General features: G+C 46.0%; 1 protein-coding gene across 2 annotated transcripts in view; it reads left to right on the forward strand.

Moving 5' to 3' along the window:
- The first annotated feature begins 324 nt into the window (after nt 1-324).
- The window catches only part of CLTC (clathrin heavy chain), a 72,485-nt gene continuing 52,640 nt past the window's right edge, over nt 325-20,169 (forward strand). Inside the window, exon 1 of one of the 2 annotated variants that reach the window (XM_082201651.1) lies at nt 325-757. In XM_082201651.1, coding sequence (XP_082057777.1) covers nt 716-757 — 42 coding nt within the window. In that variant the 5' untranslated portion in view covers nt 325-715. The remainder of the gene's footprint in view (nt 758-20,169) is intronic. The other variant, XM_082201652.1, reaches the window with a different exon arrangement.

The following is a 20,169-nucleotide window of genomic DNA, read 5'->3' on the forward strand; positions in this document are numbered from 1 at the left end:
CTGCCTAGAAAGTCTACCGAGAGAGAAGCACCTTCTTCCTCCCCCCAATCATGTGATCACGGGGCAAGGATCCCAGGTGGTAATGACTGTGGGGCGCGAGAGCGGAAGTGACGCCACCCCTCCGCCCAGGTCGCATGATGTGGCAAAAAAAGGGGGGAGAGACGTAGCGCCGAAGTAGGCGGGGCTCAGGAGAGAGCGAGAGGGGAGGGGGGCGAAAGCTTGGCTAGAGAAAGACACATCGAGAGAGAGAGAGGGAGAAAAAAGTCCCTTCCGGTTTCGCGTATCCTTCCGCGCTTCTCATTGATTCTTTTGCGTGGGCGGCGTTCTGATCCTTCCGCCGCTGCGCTAATTGGCGGCAGGTGAGGAGGAGGATAAGGCGGAGGGAGCCGCCGCCGCCGCCGTGACTGTTCCTGCGCCGCCCGGCCGTTGCTCTCCCTTCCCTTGAGGAGGAAAGTGGTGTGTCCTTCCGCCGAGCGAGCGGCGGCTGTTTCCGGATCGCTCGCGGCGGCCTCCCACCGTCTTCTCCCTCTCTGCTTTCCCCGCCATTGAGAGCCGCCCTTTCCCCCTTCCCGGGTCCTTGGCTCGCCTCGCCGTCGGCTTCTTTTCTCTCAACCCCCCCTCCTCCTCCCGTGTTTCTTTTTTCCTGTGGAGAGACTAGGTCCCCCGCCCAAACGCCGGGCTGGAGCCCCAAAACCCCAACAACGCCTCGGGCGCCATGGCTCAAATCCTGCCCATCCGCTTCCAGGAGCACCTGCAGGTGAGTCTCCAGAAATAAACCCCGTGGGGGGGTGCGGAAGAGGGTCGTGTCTGTGGGGAATGGCTGAGGGAGGGTCAGGAAGGCCTGGGCTTGGAAGCGGGGCCGAGAGAGAGAGGGGGGAGGGGGCTGTCCGTGTGTGACAGTTTAGGCCTTGGGGGACAGAGGAGGAGGGGGGTCGGGGAATGGGGGCGAAGGGAGGTGGGTCCTGGTTTAGGAGCTGGGGCAGGTGGGAAAGGGGTCAGGTGGAGGACTTGGGGAAAGGGAGGGAGCTCCTGGGCTTGAGGAGAAGGGGGGGGGGAGAAAGATTTGTGCGTTGGATTATTTCATTTCTATACAGCTTAACATATTAAAAACGCCTCTTAAGTGGTTCGCAGAAACTGGAAGCATCAGCAGGCAACTTGAACAAAATATTACAAAGACGCACAGTTGCATATTTTTAAAAAACGTTACATTAATGCGGAGTTAACTGATATGTGTAAATCAACATGCTTCCAAATACCAGTTGAGAGAGAGAGATAGGGCTGCTGGGAGGTGAGTGTGGGGGAAGTTAAGATTAAAGGACGTCTCTGGAAGGGCTGGCAAGCTAGTTGTTTGTATTATATATGTAATTCAGTGCATATATATAATGGGGGAGGGGTCTGTGTGATAGTGGAAGGGGGTGGAAGTCGGGGCGAAGCAAGAGTTAAAGGGGGTTCACTGGAGCCATTGGGAGGGGAGGCAAGTGTCTTTTTTGTGTGTGTGATATGAATGAAGTTTGGTCTTTGATATAAGGGTAGGGAGAGGTAGCTGAGGAAATAGGCCTAAAGGAAGTTCATTGAAGGTATTTGGGGTGGGTGGAAAGCAGGAGTTGTACTGGTAAGGTGTATTTATGTATGAAGGAGGGAGGGGACATCTGTGTGATAGCTGAGAGAGAGGACTGGTAGGAGGAGGCAGGAGAAGCTATGGTTAAACTGGGTTTCCTAAATAATGGCTGGGTGGAGGGGCAGAGGCCAGAGCTGCCTGATTGTCTGAGATAAATATGAAGGGGGGAGTCATCTGTGGTGGTTGAGAGAGGGCTGGTAGAAGTAGGCAGGGAAAACTATGGTTAAAGGGGTTCCTTGGGGGAGGGGAGGCATGTGTGTACATAATACATGTATGAAGGCAGGTTTTAACTCTTTCCTCTCTAGAGTACCCATCTGTGTGATAGCTGAGATGAGTGGAAGGGAGGCCCTGACTGAGATTAAAAGGGGGTATTTGAAGAATTTAAGGGAAAGCAAGTGAGGTGGGTGGGTGTTACACTGAAGGTCAGGATCAATGGGGGAAAGAATGTGTGTGTGAAAGGGCTGCTGGAAGTGGGGAGGGGCTGAGATAAAAGGGGGTATTTGGAAGAGTGAAGTACATGTGAGTTTGTGTAATGTATGCACACACGTGTGTTGTAGGGTCTTAGGTCTTGGGTACTCGGAGGCTAGGAAGGCTGTGGGGAGCTGGGAAGGCAGGTGACTGGGATTAAAGGAGGGTTGGAAGCAAGAGGGGTGTGTGCCTAACTTTGCACAGGGAAGGAAGGTCATGGGGTTATCTGGAAGTGTGTGTAGGAAAGCAATTTGTGTGGTAGTTTCGTTCTGTAAAGAGAGGGTGCTGAGAGTGAGGCAGCGGTAAAATGGCTCGGTTTAAAAGGATGGGGTGCTCTAGAGAAGGTTAGGGGGAAACAAGTGTCAATATGTAGAGAGTAAGGAAAAGAGGAGGCGGTTTCTGTGATCTTCCAGGAGGAGGAGGGAGTGATGCCATCTGTATGACAGTGTGGGGTAGGAAGTGTTGGGAGTGATTCCTTTGGGAGAGGAGGAAAGCCAGTTCTGCTAAATGAATGAAGGGAGTGAGTGACTGAGGAGTTGAGGTGGTGAATGAGACCGAGATGGGGGCAGGGGCTTTAGAGGAGCTGGGAGGCAGGATGGGGGCCTGAGGCATTTAGGTGGAAAACTGAAAGTGACTGGGAGTTTAGAGGCTTGCAGGTAGGGAGGAGAGAAGGCGGTCCTCAGATAATGAAGTAGGAGAGAGGGAACTGTTAGTGAAGGTGCTGTTTGTGCAGCATTTGGAGGAATTGTGGGGTGGAACAAAAGCTTTTGGAGTAACAGGTGTTTCTGTATGGTGTGGCAGGAAGGAAGATGATCCTGGAGTAATTTAGAAAGGGAGGGAAGGCCTGACTGTGAGTGGGATTATAAAGGCATTCTAGGTAATGTGGAGGAGATGGGGCTCCAGAGTAGCAACAGTAAGGTTTAAATAATGGAGGAGAGAAGAAGTAAAGGCGATTGGGATTAAAGTGTTTGTGTGTGGAGAGGGGCAGTCCTGTTTGGAGACTAAGAGGGTGGGGCGGGTGAAACTTAGGGAGGTTCTTCAAAGTGGCTGGCATTAATGTTTGGGCATATAGTGTGGGTGGAAGTAGCCCTGGACTAATTTGAAGGGGAGATGCACCTGTGTGAGAGGGAGGTGGCTGTTTCTCCATGTGATGGATTTGGCAGGGTTAGAGAAAAGAAAAAAGCCAAGAGGAATTATTCTGATGCTTAATTGGGTGTGGTATACATGCCTTAATGTAGATTAACTTGCTAGGCTAATACAGGGGCTTGATGCGAGCAAGAACCTGACCTGTAGTGATAGGTCAGGGGGTCGATTGGTTTCTGGTTAATGATTTGTGTGACTGCTGACTGCAGAGTTGTTCTGGAAGAATTATGCGACTAGAACCAGACAGGAGATGATGTGAGTGATTGATGATGCAGATTTCAGGGGAGAGAGATCTGTATAGTGGGTCAAGATTCGGTAATGTTGCAAATAACTCTGCAGGGGAAGCCCAAAAGGAATGTTGGGTATGCATGGACGGTTGAAGTGAGAGTGAGCCGATAATTCAACTGGCACATGTTTCTTACGTTTTTCAAGCTCTATCCCGTGTTTCCCTTAGGGATCATGTCCCAGCTGATAGTGAGAAACTGTAAGGAGTTTAAAACAGGTGCTAGGGCAGTAGGGTTTGGTTGACCTCCGGGGGTGGGTGTTAAGTTAGGCTGAACTTAATGACAAAGTATTTGGAACTAAAGGAATTCTGTGGTATAATGTGATGGGTAATCCAAGGTCATAGTGGGACCAGGTGTGCAATATCCAGTCACTTTGAGGTGTGCATAAAAGGTAGAGACAAATGTTGGTGCGGCTTGTGGCAGGTATATAGAGTGCAGGAGTGGAATCCAGGCGATTGGAGCTAGATCGGTCAGATGCATTTGAGGATTCCTTCTCTTTGTGATGAAGGTTGAGAAAGGCAGTACTCATCTTTCTGTGGGTGGAGCTGAAGGTTGTAGCAGTGACTGTGCAGGTATCTGCCTACAAAGTGCACCCCAATCACCCCAGGAAATGGTCCTTTGAGTTCCTGAAGTGGAAGGAACAAACACACTGCTACTCTTGAATCACAGCTTTCCTAACTGTTGAAATAGCATTGCCTGTTAGGGGAAAGGTTATCCACTTCTACAGCAACATTCCCCAGCTTTACTCAAGGAATCTGCTGCCTTCAGTTTCTGTAGAGAAGTTGGGTGTGTGTGAGCAAGTAAGAGTTGCATTCCCTTGATGTGTAGATGCTGTCGTCCTACACATTCTTACATGTGCAAAGATGGCTCAGTGATGGTGAATTTTCCCCTGTACCTTGGTCGTTCACTTCCCTCCAAGCAGGCACTTCAAATTGCTTGAGCTCAATGCTCTGTTATCTTAAAATCAGAACTTCTGTATTCACACTATTGCTTTATTGGGCTGGTTTCCCTCTGCCTTCTTGCCCGCCATTCAGATGTCAGCCTGACCTAAGATCTGACACATGCAAACTTTGCATTGAGAAGGGGGAGCTTAGCTAAGTGGTTTCTGCTGCAGTTCCTACTGTTGCCACTTCACAAGAATAATATAATCCTTATTGTGTGGGCGGCACTGGATCTCTGCCTCCAGTAGTGCCTACTGGGAAGTATGTGTGGCTTAGTAGGAGGGGGGTGAGAGGGAGGAAGGTGTTTGACATGCTTTGTTCCTTGTTTGCCTGCAAATAATTTGGTTGAACAAAATGGGGTGGGGGGATCACCTTGAAAAAGAAAGAAAATAAGAAAAGAAATTTGACAAGCGTTACTCATAGTACAGTGGTACCTTGGTTCTCAAACTTAATCCGTTCCGGAAGTCTGTTCCAAAACCAAAGTGTTCCTAAACCAAGGCACACTTTCTCATAGAAAGTACTGTAATGCAAAATGGATTAATCCGTTCCAGACTTTTAAAAAGAACACCTAAAACAGCAATTTAACATGAATTTTACTATCTAACGAGACCATTGATCCATAAAATGAAAGCAAATCAATGTACTGTACTATAAAATAAATAGTATTGTAGACGATAAAAATTAAATTTTATTTTCTTACCTGCACTGATGATAGTCATTGTTTGAATGGGGGGCTTTTATCCATCTCCGCAGTCACACAATCAGTCAGTTGCTGAACTGGGATCCACAAAGCACAAAGTCACAAAAACAAATTAACTGAAAAAGCCTCAAAACAGGAAACACAGGGGGACTCAAAATGGAGCACGTTTGGCTTCTGAAAAAAAGTTTGAAAACCAGAACACCTACTTCCGGTTTTGCAGTGTTCAGGTTCCAAGTTGTTCGTGAACTAAGCTGTTTGAAAACCGAGGTACCACTGTACTTGCAACTGGTTTTCAGATGTTGCATGTCTATTGTGAACATGTCTCTGAACTTAGTGGCAGCAAGAACAGATCTCTGATGTGAGTAGCTGTTCTGTAAAAAGAAAAAATCCTAATCCTGCTTCCTGCTTCCTGTTGAGCATTGGCTTCTAGCCTCTTGTGTCAGGAAGAACCAGGCAAAGAAGCGATCGCAAGTCACGCTCCTGCGGGCTTCCTTGCTGCACAGACTTTTGGCAGCACAACCTGGGAGAGAGCCTTTGCACTGTTCCTCTTTGGAATTTTTGCCGAAAATGCACACTCGGCAGATTTCTGTGACTCTTGCTTATATTGTACTGATAGATTGCTTGATTTGCAATTTTGCATCTTTAGAAAATCTGTGCTTGCAGCACAGGGCAGAATAGACTCTTGGGCATTCTCCCAAGAATATTCATCCTGCCTCTATGCAAGTTTCCCAGTATTTTCTGTCCCGCTGTGATGGGATCCTGAAACATGAGCTGCTGTGCAGCAGAGGAGAGTAATTCTTAATGGGTGGCACAACACCAGAGGCAACCTTCGTCTCACCTCTTTACTGTTCTCCTGTACATAAATGGTTACCATCCACTCCTTTGGGAAAAAGATAGAAGTATGACACTTAAGGAGAATGTTGCAGCAAGGGCACAACCTGCCTTCCTGCGTCATTTTTGATCATGCAAGTGCTTTCTGATTGGGATCCTGCCAGGTTCCTTGTCATTTACTTTGCAGGCGTTCCTTCTGTCATAATGAGGAGCTCTTGGTAGTCTTGGGGGCTAGACCACCCTGGTCCCTGATGAATTTTGGAGCCCTGGTTGAAAACTCCCTTGGTTTGACCTGGAGTTTGTACATAAAAGTTTTGCCTGAAATTTGCCTTAAATGTCACTTTGTTGATAGGCTTTAAGCTGCAGTGCTTTGATGCCATCATGGCTGTGGGAGAAAGCCGCTGGGTATTTCTCTCTTCAGGGCTGCCTCCTTTTAAACCTGGCCGGTCCTGGTTAATGTATGCAAGCAACTGTTTCTGGAAAATGCTTTTTGTGTGGTGCCAAAGTTCTTGCCAAGGAGACTGCATAGGATGATAAGGCAAAATGTAGATGAAGTTGGCGAGAGGCAGTGCTCTTGCTCTGCTCAAAGTTATCGCAGCTGTTTTCTTTTGTTTGGAGGCCCTTCAGAAACCTGAGGTGGGGTTCCCCTTCAGGGGGATTTCCCTGAAATAGGGTGTAACTCTGCTTCAATCCTTTGAATGCTAAAAAGATGATAGAGAAGGAAGCTTGGCATATGCCCTCCTTTTTCCCCAAGACTTCAACTTGTAATAATTTAATTTGTTTGGCATTGACAAAAAAGTGGAGGGGTGCAATTTTTGCAACCATTTCTTTAGGAGTGGTCAAAAGGGTGTAAAATGTTATTGGGGCACCACATACTGTGGATGCTCCTTTGCTTGTACAGTGGTACCTCGGGTTACGTATGCTTCAGGTTACATACGCGTCAGGTTACAGACTCCGCTAACCCAGAAATATTGCTTCAAGTTAAGAACTTTGCTTCAGGATGAGAACAGAAATTGTTCTCCGGTGGCAGCAGGAGGCCCCATTAACTAAAGTGGTGCTTCAGGTTAAGAACGGACCTCCAGAACGAATTAAGTACTTAACCCAAGGTAACACTGTACTGCATGCCTCTTGCTATGCTGAGCTTGATGCAGCACAACAAACTGGTATGGTTTTATTCCTCCATTTACACCCCACTTTTCTTCCAAGGAACTCCTAGATGTGGTGCATGGTGTTTTAGGGTGCATGGTCTTCCCATCCAGGCATTGCCTAGACTGGACTTGGTTGGCTGAAACAATGCTGCCTTGTCTTCCATCAGCCATGCAATGGGGAAGTGTTCTTCTCCCTCATCTGTTCAGCGTGGGGCAAAGTGGTTGGTTATGCATGCTGTGATGTCGCATCCACTATGTGATCTCTGATAGGCTGGGAGCTAAAACAGAAAGTGACACTGAAACAGCAGCAAAGAAGGGGAAACATGGATGTTCAGACACTTCTGAACATCCATGAAAAAGAGATGGGATTCAAGGGCTTTTGTGTTGCTTTGCACGTTTGGAAGGCATTTCTGATGAAATTAAACTTTATGGCACAGAATTTAGGCTTAGTTCCTAGTATGTGGAAATGCTAACTTGGAAGGATGATGGGGTTTGAGGAAAAGGAATAGAAGCCGTCAAGTAACATTTAGTGTCCTCAGGTGGGTGGAAGTTTGCGTTAATGGTTGTTGTTTTTTAAAAAAATACATTACACGACAACTCAGTGCAAGTTCATTAGTTGAACCTCAAGAAAAACAATGATGGCTCTGAATTCTTAACATGCTAAGACTTCAGTTCTGTTCACACTTACCTGGAAGTAGATCTCAAGTAAGTTGAGCTTCATTTTGAATAGATTTCCATAGAAGTGCACTATAATTTTAGCATGTCCAAAGCTCTCTGCATTAAATACATAGGCATTGCCTAAGTTTTATAATATTGGGGGGATTGCACACCACAGCTTCTAAAACTACCCAGTTTTATAGGATGTTCATTGTTGCTAATGTGGAATGATTCATTTTTGGAAATAAAACATTTCTACTGAAAAACATAGGTTGGAAATCTTTCTGCCCCACGTCACGGAACAGCACTGGTATCTGGCAGTAACACAGTTTAGCTCAGCTTGGTGTATGATCTCGAACTTATTAGCTTAGTGGAAGCCTTTGAGCACCATTTGTTTGCTGAGATTGTACAGCATGTCTTCTGCGGAACACCCATAGGCTGCAGAGGATTCTGGGCCATATTCTAGCTATGCACTTGGTTTGTATTGGCCAGTCTTGTTGAGCCTCACTGTTGCTCTGTATGGAAGGGGTGGGAAAAACTGTGGCCCTCTGGATATGTTGTACTAAAATTCTCATTGGACCTGACCATTGGCCAGTCTGCTCCAGCAAAGGCTGCAGGTTCCCCAACCCTCTTGTACAGGCTGCAAGCCCTCCAAACACTTATTTGTTGTTACACATTGCAGAAGAAAGCTACAGTGGTACCTTGGGTTACAAACTCCGCTAACCCGGAAGTAGTACTTCGGGTTCTGAGCTTTGCCCCAGGATGAGTGGTGGCAGTGGGAGGCCCCATTAGCGAAAGCACACCTCAGGTTAAGAATGGTTTCAGGTTAAGAACGGAGCTCCGGAACGAATTAAATTCGTAACCTGAGGTACCACTGTAGTTTGTTGTGAATCTTGTCCACCATCATTAATCTTTTCCCAGAAGAATCCCGGGAATATTGGAGTTCTCTGGAAACATAAATACTTCTTCATGTGGGAGAGCAGTCCGTAAACCCCTCTGTATTTAAATTCTGCCCTCTGTTGTTTTGAATTAAATGTTTTTGGATTCCCACAGACAGAGATGCCAGCACTGGTATCTGGGTTATTTCAAGCAAGGTATTGTCAGGTGCTGCAGGTAGGGTCTCCTCCATTTGCTGGATATCTCTGCCTCTGTTCGCTGACTAGTGATGCATTATTCAAGATTCAGGCTATGCGTGTCTGCCTCCTTTGAGCCTCAAAGTGACAAATGAAACCTGCATCCCTGCTCACTTTCAGCATGGGCAGTTGGCTTTGGTAACCGTCTGTTGCTCTGGCAATGAAACGGTCTGTGTAAAAGAAAACTGGCCTCTTTTCCGCGGTGTACCTGCTGTGGAAAAACCTCTCCATCTGCATGTATACTTGGTACCTTCCTGTACATCTGCCTCCTTGTGTGGAGGAATATGTTGTTCATGTTCTACAGAGTCTGTCCAGAACAGTTGTAGAAGTGGTTTGGAGATTATCGTGTTGAACTTTAAGCTGTTTTCACTTTGCAACTAGAAATCTGAGAAGACAAGCCATTTATGTGGTTGCCTCTGACAAATTACCCCCAAAAAACCTACCTACAGATTGATCAGGCAGGAAGCTTTTAATTGGTCTCCAGAGGATCCAATAAAATATTATAATGTTCCATCCAAGTCTCAGTCCAGTAGCCTCTTTTTAGCCACATTCATTACATAATTTCTCACACATCTAGTTATGAGGCAGAAAATTGTCTCTAAATAGGAAGAGGGTTTTGCACTCACAGACTTCCTGTGTGCCGCGAATGACTGACACTGACATGTGCAAGCAGGTAAACTAGATAAAAATTTAGTAGTTCAGTAGGTGACTGAATACTGTAACCTTAACGGAGTTGGTTTATACAGCTGGGAGCTTTAGGTTTATGATAATACACTGGAGAGTTATTAATGACTCTTGAAACATAAGCAGTTATGGATTAAAGATATAAAAAACTAGGCTTCTAGAACGTATTTTTGTTTTCAGCATATGCAAACAACTCTGCACATCAGCAGAACAAAACATAACATAGCAAGGAAAACAATGTCCAGGGTTAATATTTGAGTTAATGATGAGTTAATATTTGAACTTCTATTCTTTGACAGTCTTGCAAGGCTGTTATGAGTAAATAGAAAAATCATGACAATGTCTAATGTCCAATCGAATATAAAACACATTACCGCTCTTGATCCATTTCCCACGTCTTGAAGTCATTTTCTTTGGTGTGAGTCTTTAAGAACACTGTCTACCTTTGCCCTCTCCCAGAGCCTTTGAAAGGCGGGTGCAAGTACTATGTCCAAGCATTGTTGCTTGTTGAAAATCTAGGCTCTTTGAAGCCATGGGAGGGGAAAGCTAAAATACCTGCAGTACTTCATTAAACTGTGTTGTTTTAAATTGTTTAAATATTTTATACAGTGGTGCCCTGCAAGACGAATGCCTCGCAAGACGGAAACCCGCTAGACGAAAGGGTTTTCCGTTTTGGAGGTGCTTCGCAAAACGAATTTCCTATGGGCTTGCTTCGCAAGACGAAAATGTCTTGCGAGTTCCTGCGGGGTTTTCCCCCTCCCCCCCTTTTTCCCAAGCCGCTAAGCCGCTTATCAGCTGACCCTAAGCCGCTTAACAGCTGATCCGCTAAGCCGCTTATCAGCTGATCCGCTAAGCCGCTAATAGCGCTAAGCCACTAATGGGCTTGCTTCGCAAGACGAAAAAACCGCAAGACGAAGAGACTCGCGGAACGGATTCTTTTCGTCTTGCGAGGCACCACTGTATTGTCCTTTGGTAATTACTTTGAGGGGACCTTATATGTATTTCATGCTTCAAGAACATGAAATACAACTTACTGTTTATTATTTTTATGCAAACCATATGTCAAATCAAATACACCCAGCACTGGAAGGAAAACTACTAGTTCCTGCCCCCTTTAGATTCCAAATTATAGCCACTTAGAATTTTGTATACTATTTTGTTACTATTTTTATATTTATGTACTGGCATTAAGCAGTATATAAATAACTAATAATGGCTTTGCAGTAGTGTGAATTTATTGTAACAATATTTTTAAAACAATACTTCTGAAACATAACTGCGATTATTCTAAAACTTCATGAGTTTTTCTCTGTTTTACAAGCCCTCACCCTTTCCCCATTCATCCCTCAGTAAAAACCAGGTTTCGAAATTAGCGGGCGCCAGTCCCATTTTGCGACTGGCAACCAGCCTTTTGCAACTGGATGGAGAAGTCCAGTCACCACTTGCCTGGCTGAGTCATTCAGGGGGTCTTCAGGGTAGTGCAACAGCAAAAGACCCAGGTCCCAGGAATCACATGGCTCCTGGCATTCCTATCCCAGTTTCTGACACTGGTAAAAACCTCCCACCCCATGGACTTTTCCAGTTTTCCTCCCCATATTTCTTAAAATATGGGTTTATGTGCAGCAGATTGCAACCTAGCTTTTCCAGAACCTTTCTTTAAAATGTGGGTGAAGTCTTGTATGTGGAACTATTTGGGGTCAAAGGCTTTATGGGTCGTAGCCTTTATATTGCAGAGGAGGGCTGTGGGTTGGTCTTACCTTAGCTGGTCAAGGCCATTCTTGACAATATAGAGACAAATCTCTATTCTGTCACTTGGCACAGAAAAGTTCACATTTTATTCACTTGATCTTGTTGTTCATCCCCCGAGTAATTCACAATGACATATGTCTTATTTTATGAGATCCTTTTATCCAAAAAGGCGCTCGCAAGAAGAGCTATGGAAAGTGAAAGGTACTAGCAGCAGGATCATCTGCCATCTAAGATTGCTGGCTGTGCTCTTCATGCCACCCACTTGTTGTGTGGTGGAACACATACAGGCATGTTCAGCACCTTTCTTACTTCTGGAGATCATCTAAACTCTTCCTGACTATTCTCTTACCTTCATATTATGACTCCCTATATTAATGACAGTCTTGTGGCACCTTAAATGACCAACAGATAATGTAGTATAAGCGTCCCTGGTCCACTTCATCAGATGCATCACTTAACATCCTCTGTTGGTGGGAACGAAAATACACACGTATGGGCATAAAGTGCAGAGATGTTATTCACCTGAAGTGAGTTTCAGTACAGGAAAGCTTATTTTACATAAAGTGTGTCCTCTGTAGCCACATTTCCTAACCTGGGATGGCCTTTAGATGCTGTTGGACTACGACAGCCTTTTCCAACTTGCTGTCATCCAGATATTTTGGACTCCGACCCCCTTCAGCCTAGCCAGCATGCTGTGCTGGCTGAGGCGGATGGGAGTACAAAATATCTGGAGGGTAGCAGGTGGACAGAGGCTGGACTTTCAGCTCCCACTTGCCCTGATCATTGGAGGTGATGGGAGTCCACCAACATCTGGAAATTTCTAGGTTGGGGAAGGGCGGCTTGGAGAATTTGGGCTATGAAGTGAATTAAGTAAACCTTGTTAGCTTCCAAAATGCTGCAGCACTCTTTATATCTGCTCTTCCAATAGCTATCTCTGCAGACGTTATCGACTACAGTGGACGTTTGGGTTGCGAACGTGATCCGTGCAGGAGGCATGTTTGCAATCCACAGCGTTCGCAACCCACAGTGGCGCATCAGCATTCGCAACCCGCATCGGCGCATCTGCACATGTGCGGGTTGCGCTTTGGCACTTCTGTGCATGCGCAAAGTGCGATTTAGTGCTTCTGCACATGTGCAAGCACCGAAACCCGAAAGTAACCCGTTCCAGTACTTCCGGGTTTCGGTGCACCTGTAACCCGAAAACGCGCAACCTGAAGCGTCTGTAACCCAAGGTATGACTGTATATTAATGGTGCAAGTTGTTCACTGGGTCCAGTAATGCTCTTCTGAAGGCAAATTGCTGGAAGCTACAGGAGAGGAGTGTGCTCTTGCGCTTGGGTCCTGTTTGCTGGTTGCAAGCTGGTGGCCCCTGTGAGAACAGGATCCTGGACTGGGTGGGCCATTGGCCTGATCCAGCAAGCGCTTCTGGTGTTCATATGCAAGCCACAGAAGTTAACAGTTACACGAAGCCAAAACGCATGTTGAGCTTTCCTAATGAAACAGAAGGTGAAGAGGAAGTGTGAAGTCAGGTGAGACCTGAACGCAGGCCAAAGTGGGGGCAGGCAGAACAGCAGATGTGCAGAAAGGAGCAGAAGCAGGAGTGAGAATGGGCAGAGAGAGGTTCAGAAAGAGACTCTTTGCAAAGGCAAGGAATGTAGGAGCCCTTGTATGGTTCGGAAATCTATACCTTTGCCTGCAGAAGGTGAATTAAGTATTAAAAGAACTACGTTGTCCAAAAAAAGATAGGCAGTGCCCATCCTCCTTTAGGAGGGTTAAAATGCATTTGTTGCAGCTTACACACAGAAGGGAATACAGGAATGCTTACACAATGTACCTTATATGGCGCAGTGTCAAACAAAAAAATAAATCCCTGCTCCACCTCTCTGACAGAGGCCAGGAGGAGGGTGGGGCATTGACGGGGCCCGTCCTGCAGTTAGGAGGTTCCTGCTTGTTCTGAGAATGGAGTTAAAAAATCTGGATTTTAACTGCCTTGTTCTCATCCAGGAAGAAAGTGCCCCAGGTTCCAAAAGTATGGAACATAGTAGGTTAGGGGAAACTTTCAGCGTGCAAAAAAATGTGTCTACTGTGCAGTCTTTGGAAGATAAACATGTTGCAGGAGGACGGGGCCCAGTTTTCTCTCCAGTAACAGAACAATGGCCTGCATCCGGTTGTGTGCTATGAAATCTGGCGAAAAATGCTGAGAATGCAGCATTGTCACTTCCTCCTGGAAGGTGACAGCTCAGAGGCTTTTCTAGCAAAATATGCCAACTTTTCTCCTGGAAGAAACCCAGTGGCTTGCTGTTGTCAGCATCTTTTGTTCCTTAATTGTCATCTGCGGAGGTTAATTGATAGAAATGCCTTCCTTACACATTGGTCTTCATAATTCACTCTTGCCACAGCACTTCTAATGGCGTTTGAGGGAAATAGTCCTGGGCTCTTCATCTTACATTATAGCAGGTATAAAGCTTGGTGCTCCCAGGCTGGTTACATAGTGTTAAGCAAGGTGTTGCTCAAGAGTAAAGGTAAATGGAATGTAATTATCCAAATAGCAGAGTAGGTACAAAATGGCCTCCTGGGAGGTTAGGGAAACCTTTCTGGCTTTTAATGCATACTTACAGCAAAACAAGCGAGCGCGTGTGTGTGTGTGTGTATCACACACATTTGTACATAACTTGTATCCTTCACCTTCTATAAAATATATGTCCACAAGCATTAAGAACAAAAACCGTGATGCATCACTAGAATGAAGAACCATAAAATCTCTTTTGTTACATAGTGAACACTAAACACATTTTGGGCATGCTTCCTAGCATAATAGAACTATGGGACAGATCCACGCCATAAATTTAGACCACAGGGCTTTCCCCTAAATAATCCTGGGAACTGTAGCTTGTTCAGGGTGCTGGGAATTATAGCTTTGTAAGGAGAAAATGTAATTTCTGGGATTCTTCGGGAGGGGGAGGCTTAAATGTACATGTATGGTATAGACCTGCCCATGGTATGGAAGTGGTGTCACCACTCGAAAGCCTGACACCCTCGAGTGCTAGTGGAATGCTGTCTTTGTTGTCATCTTCTAGCGTGGGGCTGTCATCATAGAAATACTTCAATTTTTGCCCTCTATATGGATATGGGTAATACCAGGCTTAAGTGGTGACAGCCACTGATTCACCAGGCGGAATAGGCTTATTCTTATTCTACTTCTGTGGGAAATAGTAATTGTGATAAAGGTAAAGGTAAAGACCCATGATAGTTAAGTCCAGTCACAGACGACTCTGGGTCTCGCTTTACAGGCCAAGGGAGCTGGCGTTTGTCCGCAGTTTTTCTGGGTCATGTGGCCAGCATGACTTAAGCTGCTTCTGGTGCAACAGAACACTGAAACCAGAGCAGCGCACTGAAATGTCATTTACCTTCCCACCGGAGCAATACCTATTTATCTACTTGCACTTTTATGTGCTTTCGAACTGCTAGGTTGGCAGGAGCTGGGACCAAGCAATGGGAGCTCACTCCGTCATGGGGATTCGAACCGCCAACCTTCTGATCAGCAAGCCCAAGAGGCTCAGTGGTTGAGACCACAGCTAAAGATCAATTCATGGTCACAACCTGTTTGGTGTATGTTAATGTGCAAAATACCATGTTTTTTTAAAAAAAGTATATTAAGGAACAAGGTAGCCAGATTGGTATTAGCCTGCAGTTTGTAATTATGTGTGCAGTTGATAGCATTTTTCAAAAACCCTTTAGGGTTAAAAGAAATAAATGGTTTGAGATTTTCAGGGAGCTGAAGAGACAGATGATGAAAATAGCAGCTGCCCTTCAGTTCGCCTTTGTTATGGGATGTGTGGATCGTATAAAATAGGTTTGGAGAAATTTTGGTGGCCCTCCAGATACTGTTGGACTCGTACTGGCCAGCAAGGCTAATGGTGAGGGATGGAATGATAGGAATTGGAGTATATCAGCATCCGAAGGGCCACAGATTCCTCATCCCGTCTGTGTGTGTGTGTGTGTGTGTGTGTGTGTGTGAGAGAGAGAGAGAGAGAGAGAGAGAGAGAGGGGGGACAGTACAGTACAGTGGTTCCTTGGTTCCCGAACAGCCGAACGTTTTTCGGAAGCTGTATGTCCGACATGGCTTCTGCGGTTTCCGATTGAGTGCAGGAAGCTTCTGCAGTCAATCGGAAGCTGCACTTTGGTTTTCGAACTGTTTCGGGAGTCGAATGGGTTAAGTTCAAGAACCAAGGTACTACTGTACTGAGTTAGATGGACCAGCGTGATTTGGTATAAAGCAGTATCCTTTGTTCCAAAAAGGGAAAAAAGAGAACCAGGGAGCATTTGGGACATAGTCTCTTAAGATGGTGAGGAGATCAGCAGCTGCTCTTGATAGACATACTGCTGTGACCAAATGAGAAAGCCATGAGGCATATAGTCAGTTATCTTGATCACCAAGGATATTGTTTCCCTGGCTTGGGACCCATGATTCTTAAGATATGCTTGTGCAGAGCTTGCGGGCATTTGATAGAATCCTGAGCGTTCTTTGTTTCTCATCCTTAATTTGGAGGGGAAAAGTGTTTTTATTGATGGAACTTCAGCTTGCTCACCTGTGTGATGGATTGCAGTCGCTGCCTGCAGCTGTTTGTCCCAACACCATTGACCAAGGGTGTCTCCTGACATTGGTTCTGCAAAAAAATGACAGGATTGCTTATTCTAGCAGATGGCTATAATTAAGGTAAATCTGCCTTGCTTTGTTGCTTAAGTGCTGTGGCTAAGCTAGGTCTTTGCTCAGATAACTGTTACCATCTGCCACACTTTGGCCTGTTATAAGTAGCCAATGAGATTAATAAAACATGGATTTCCATAAATTTGTGTAGCCAGTTCAGCCTTTAAAAGGCTGGGAAAGAGCATAGAAGAGATGGGGGACAGGTGCAGATGAGATCTCTTTAATAATGTGATTTGTATTCCACACTTGCAACAAACCCCAGATAAATTGACTTGTGTGAAGCTAACAAAGTGTATACACCAAACTTTTTTTTAAAAAAGGTGGTGCAGGAATCATACTCTTTTCCTTCAGAACAAGTGCAGGGAACATTTATCCTTCTAGATGTTGCTGAACTACAACTCCCATCATTCCTGTCCATTGATTGTGCCCTGCTAGGGCTGATGGGAGTTAAAGTTCAGCAACCTCTGGGAAGACCAAATACTCCCCACACACCTGTTTCAGCCTAAAGAACCATTGTGTGCATCTAAAGAAAGAAGTACTCCTGGCAGATATTGTACCCCGCCCTGTGAGCCAAAATGGCTCTTAGAGAAGTTTACAAAAAAGAAAAAAAGAAAACAGTTCTGAGATGGTCCCTGTCCTAAGGTCTCAGGCACACAAGGAAAAAAGGAACAGGAGGGAGAAGGGAAAAGCAAGTTCAGGCAACAGTTCAAGTTACATTCACAGCCTGTGTGAGTGGCGGTTCTGACTGCTTCGCCCTTGTAAGGAGCAGTCCTACACCAGAAGCACTTCTGCCACCAGACCAGATTCAACAGCAGATCTGATGAATCCCAGGACAGGGCAGTTTCTGAAACACAGTACTTTCCTCAGACAAGTCCTTGGCCAAGTGGAGTCAGTCAGTCAATGAAGCACGTTGAAAGTATGAGCGAGAATATAAAAAAGCGAAAGACGGTTAAGGCAGTGTTGCATTTCAAGGCAGCATATTTCATTTGAGCCCGGATAGCAATGCTGGTTTGGCATGGTCGATTTAGCGAAGGGAGTGGTGCATTACTAATAGCTTGTGAATGGTTACTCGCAGAGGTGTGGCTTTACAACAGAACTTGACGGCGCAGTTGTAGACAAGACGCTTGTGGGGAGCTGAAATGGAAGATAAGGCGTAGCAGTGCATGAATTAGTTTCCCTTCTCTCTGTGTTATATCAAAGTGGGCAGCCTACCTTACTGCTCCTGAGGCATGATCTTTGAGGCTGCTCTCAGATTCTTAAGAAGCCTAGCTTAAAAAAAAAAGAAAGAAAATCAACATGCTTCTAGTTCAGGGGTAGGCAACCTAAGGCCCATGGGCCACAAGCGGCCCACGGGGATTGTTTAACCAGCCCACGAGCCGTCCCCAAAATGACCCGCCTGCTTGGCGAGTCCCCGCGTGCTGTGCTAAAGTGGCGCAGTGCAGTGCTGGGACTCACTTCCATGGCGCTGAAAATCGCATCTGCGCATGTGCGGACGCCAGAAATCGCGTCAATGCAAATGCCGGAAATCGCGTGCATACACACATGCACTCACACTCCAGCCCGCGGAGGGAATCTGCTGGAGTGAACCGGTCCAGGCGAGGTAAACCCTGTGGACCTCTGTTCTAGTTGATGTGGTGACTCGTATTGGCTCTGCTTAGGTCCAATAGATCCATGTTTGAGCTGGTGCAAGACTATGTATGAAGTTCACTGATGTGGCCCTCCAGGGCTGGCAAGGATAAAACTAATTCTCAGTGGAATAGAAAGTACAATTGTTTACCCTTTTAGCTACTGTAGTGTCTGACAATGTGGTGGTGTTTTATTAAACACTTAATCTTTCAGTTGGTTTTATTATTGTTGTTTTGCAGTCAGCTTTTGTTTGTTTGTGAACCCACCTCAGTATATATATATTCTTGAAGTGAAAGGCGGTGTATAAATTGCTGTAATAACAGAACAATCTAAACCTCTACACCGGTTTACATAAAGACGTGAAATGAGCAATCTGAATGAAACTGTGTTTAAAATGTCTTAATTTGGGGGCTGACGAGAATTGCTGCGTGAACTGAGGAAAAGGTGGTGTAGAGTTAGGCTGGGAAGGAGTCTTCTGGTTGGGCATTGAACTGGGGGCACGGAAAACCTGGGAGGCTCACTGGATGGCTTGGTGTCTTCTGTCCGTCAGCCTCGCCTACCTTAAAGGTTGTGAGACTTGGCTGGAGGGAGGCACACCATGTGTGCTGCCTTGACCATGGGAGACGGACACTATATCAATGCAGTAAATCTGCCCTTCATCTTTCAACCTGGCAGATCCAAAACCACAGCAAATGTGGCATGTAAGTCGCATTCACTTTGACCTTCCCTCTCACTCGGATGTGTTTTCTGATGCAGCTTTTAGCGCCTGCCCCTGTTATAGGTGACCTGCTTCAGAGATATGGTGCTCTTGCACCGGAAACACCCCGACTGTAAAAAAGCTGATAATGGGCTTGATATCCTTGAAGCACAGCAGATGATTATCCCTGTGATGCAGATCTGAGATGGGTTTGTCATGTCATTGCCATATATTCTCTCTCCCCTCACCCCTACGATAGTCCTTGTTCTATATAAAAACCATACTTCCACGCCAGAGGCAATGAATGTTCTTGAATTTCTCCCCCAAATAGCAGAACAAATACAGCTCTTGTTTTGTTAAACAGCTATTTGTACTGCAGTATAAACCCATCAGAGTTTTATGTGGTGTAGCTTTGAATAGAACAGTCACCATTGGACAGAATTGAGCTATTGCCATTTCTGTGCTAGGGCCTACCCACTTACATCTAGGGAGAAATTTCAACCCAGCAAGCCTTAGAAGTGTGTGCATTGTGGTAGAGCAGAGGTTGGGGGACCTTTTACAGTTTGGGGGTCCCAATTCTCTTTAGAAAAATATTCTAAAGGGTAGAAGTAGCACTGGAGACAAAATGGATGGGGCTAGGAGTAATTGGGGCACAGTGGGTAACATTCCAGCTAGGCAAAAGCCAGAGCTGTTGATACCCCCTACACACAGGCGCACACCGCTCTCTGTCCTCCATACAGGCAAGCAAGAAGCATTGCCACAGTTCAAGGACACATTCAAGACGCAGAACTGTAGTCATCCTAGAGGATGCAGATGCAGAGTACGACTGGGGTAGTGTTGGCCTGATGAGGGGATGTGAGCTAGGGAGAATTCTGGGGGCCACATAGAGAAGCGTAGAGGGCCAAATTCAACCCCCTGACCCTGAGGTTCCCTGTATCTGTTGTAAGGAGGAAAGTAACAGGACGGCTTTGTGGGGTCTTTGGTGTGTCGCCTCGCATGGGACTCCTACGGCTCCACAACGTAACTCTCCACCCGTTACAGAAGAGAAGCACAGGAGTGGCACACCCTGTCTTTATCGGAGGCTACAAGGAAGGACACAGCTGAATTGGGAAGGTGGAGCCTTTATTGTGGCGGATGAAATGCCACTGATAATAAGGCAGGGTAGAACACAAGGAATTCACACCCTCTTGATGTTCCATGAGGTTTTCACAGGAATGATTGTGAAAAGCATCTGCCCCCCCTCCCCCGCCCCCAAGAGCTAACCTTAAGGAGCAGAATAGAGAACTTTTATACTTCTGAAGGTGTCTGTGAAAATGGCTGGCTCTTGCAAAACTCTTGCTTCCAGTCTTTGCTCCCCCTTATCTGGCTGTTGTGAATGAATCATTCTTTCTTGGTAGTTTACTACACTGTTGCACAAGTGAGGAACTGAAAGTGCACAGAGTCCTTGGGAAGAGCTCTGCAGAAGAGCTGTCCTTTCAAAAAGAGAGAGGAGCTAACCGTTCTAGGCTCTCTTGCTGGTTAAACATGGCTGTCTCTCATTTCCTCCCAAGGAGTTCAGAATGGTCTTCATTCGCTTTCCCCATACGCAGCTGCACTCCAGCTGCTGTAGGGCTCCTCCAGCTCCCATCACCCCGATCATTGGCCATGCTGGCTAGAGCTTATGAGAGTTGAAGTCCAACAGCACCTAGAGAGGACATCAGGCTGGGGCAGTCTGATCCACTGCTCAAGGGCTGGCCTGCTGTAGTGACTAAGACTGAAGTACAAATCTGGTTTGAAGTACCAC

Source organism: Podarcis vaucheri (genome assembly GCF_965113315.1).
Source record: "Podarcis vaucheri genome assembly, chromosome: 15".
NCBI lineage: Eukaryota > Metazoa > Chordata > Lepidosauria > Squamata > Lacertidae > Podarcis > Podarcis vaucheri.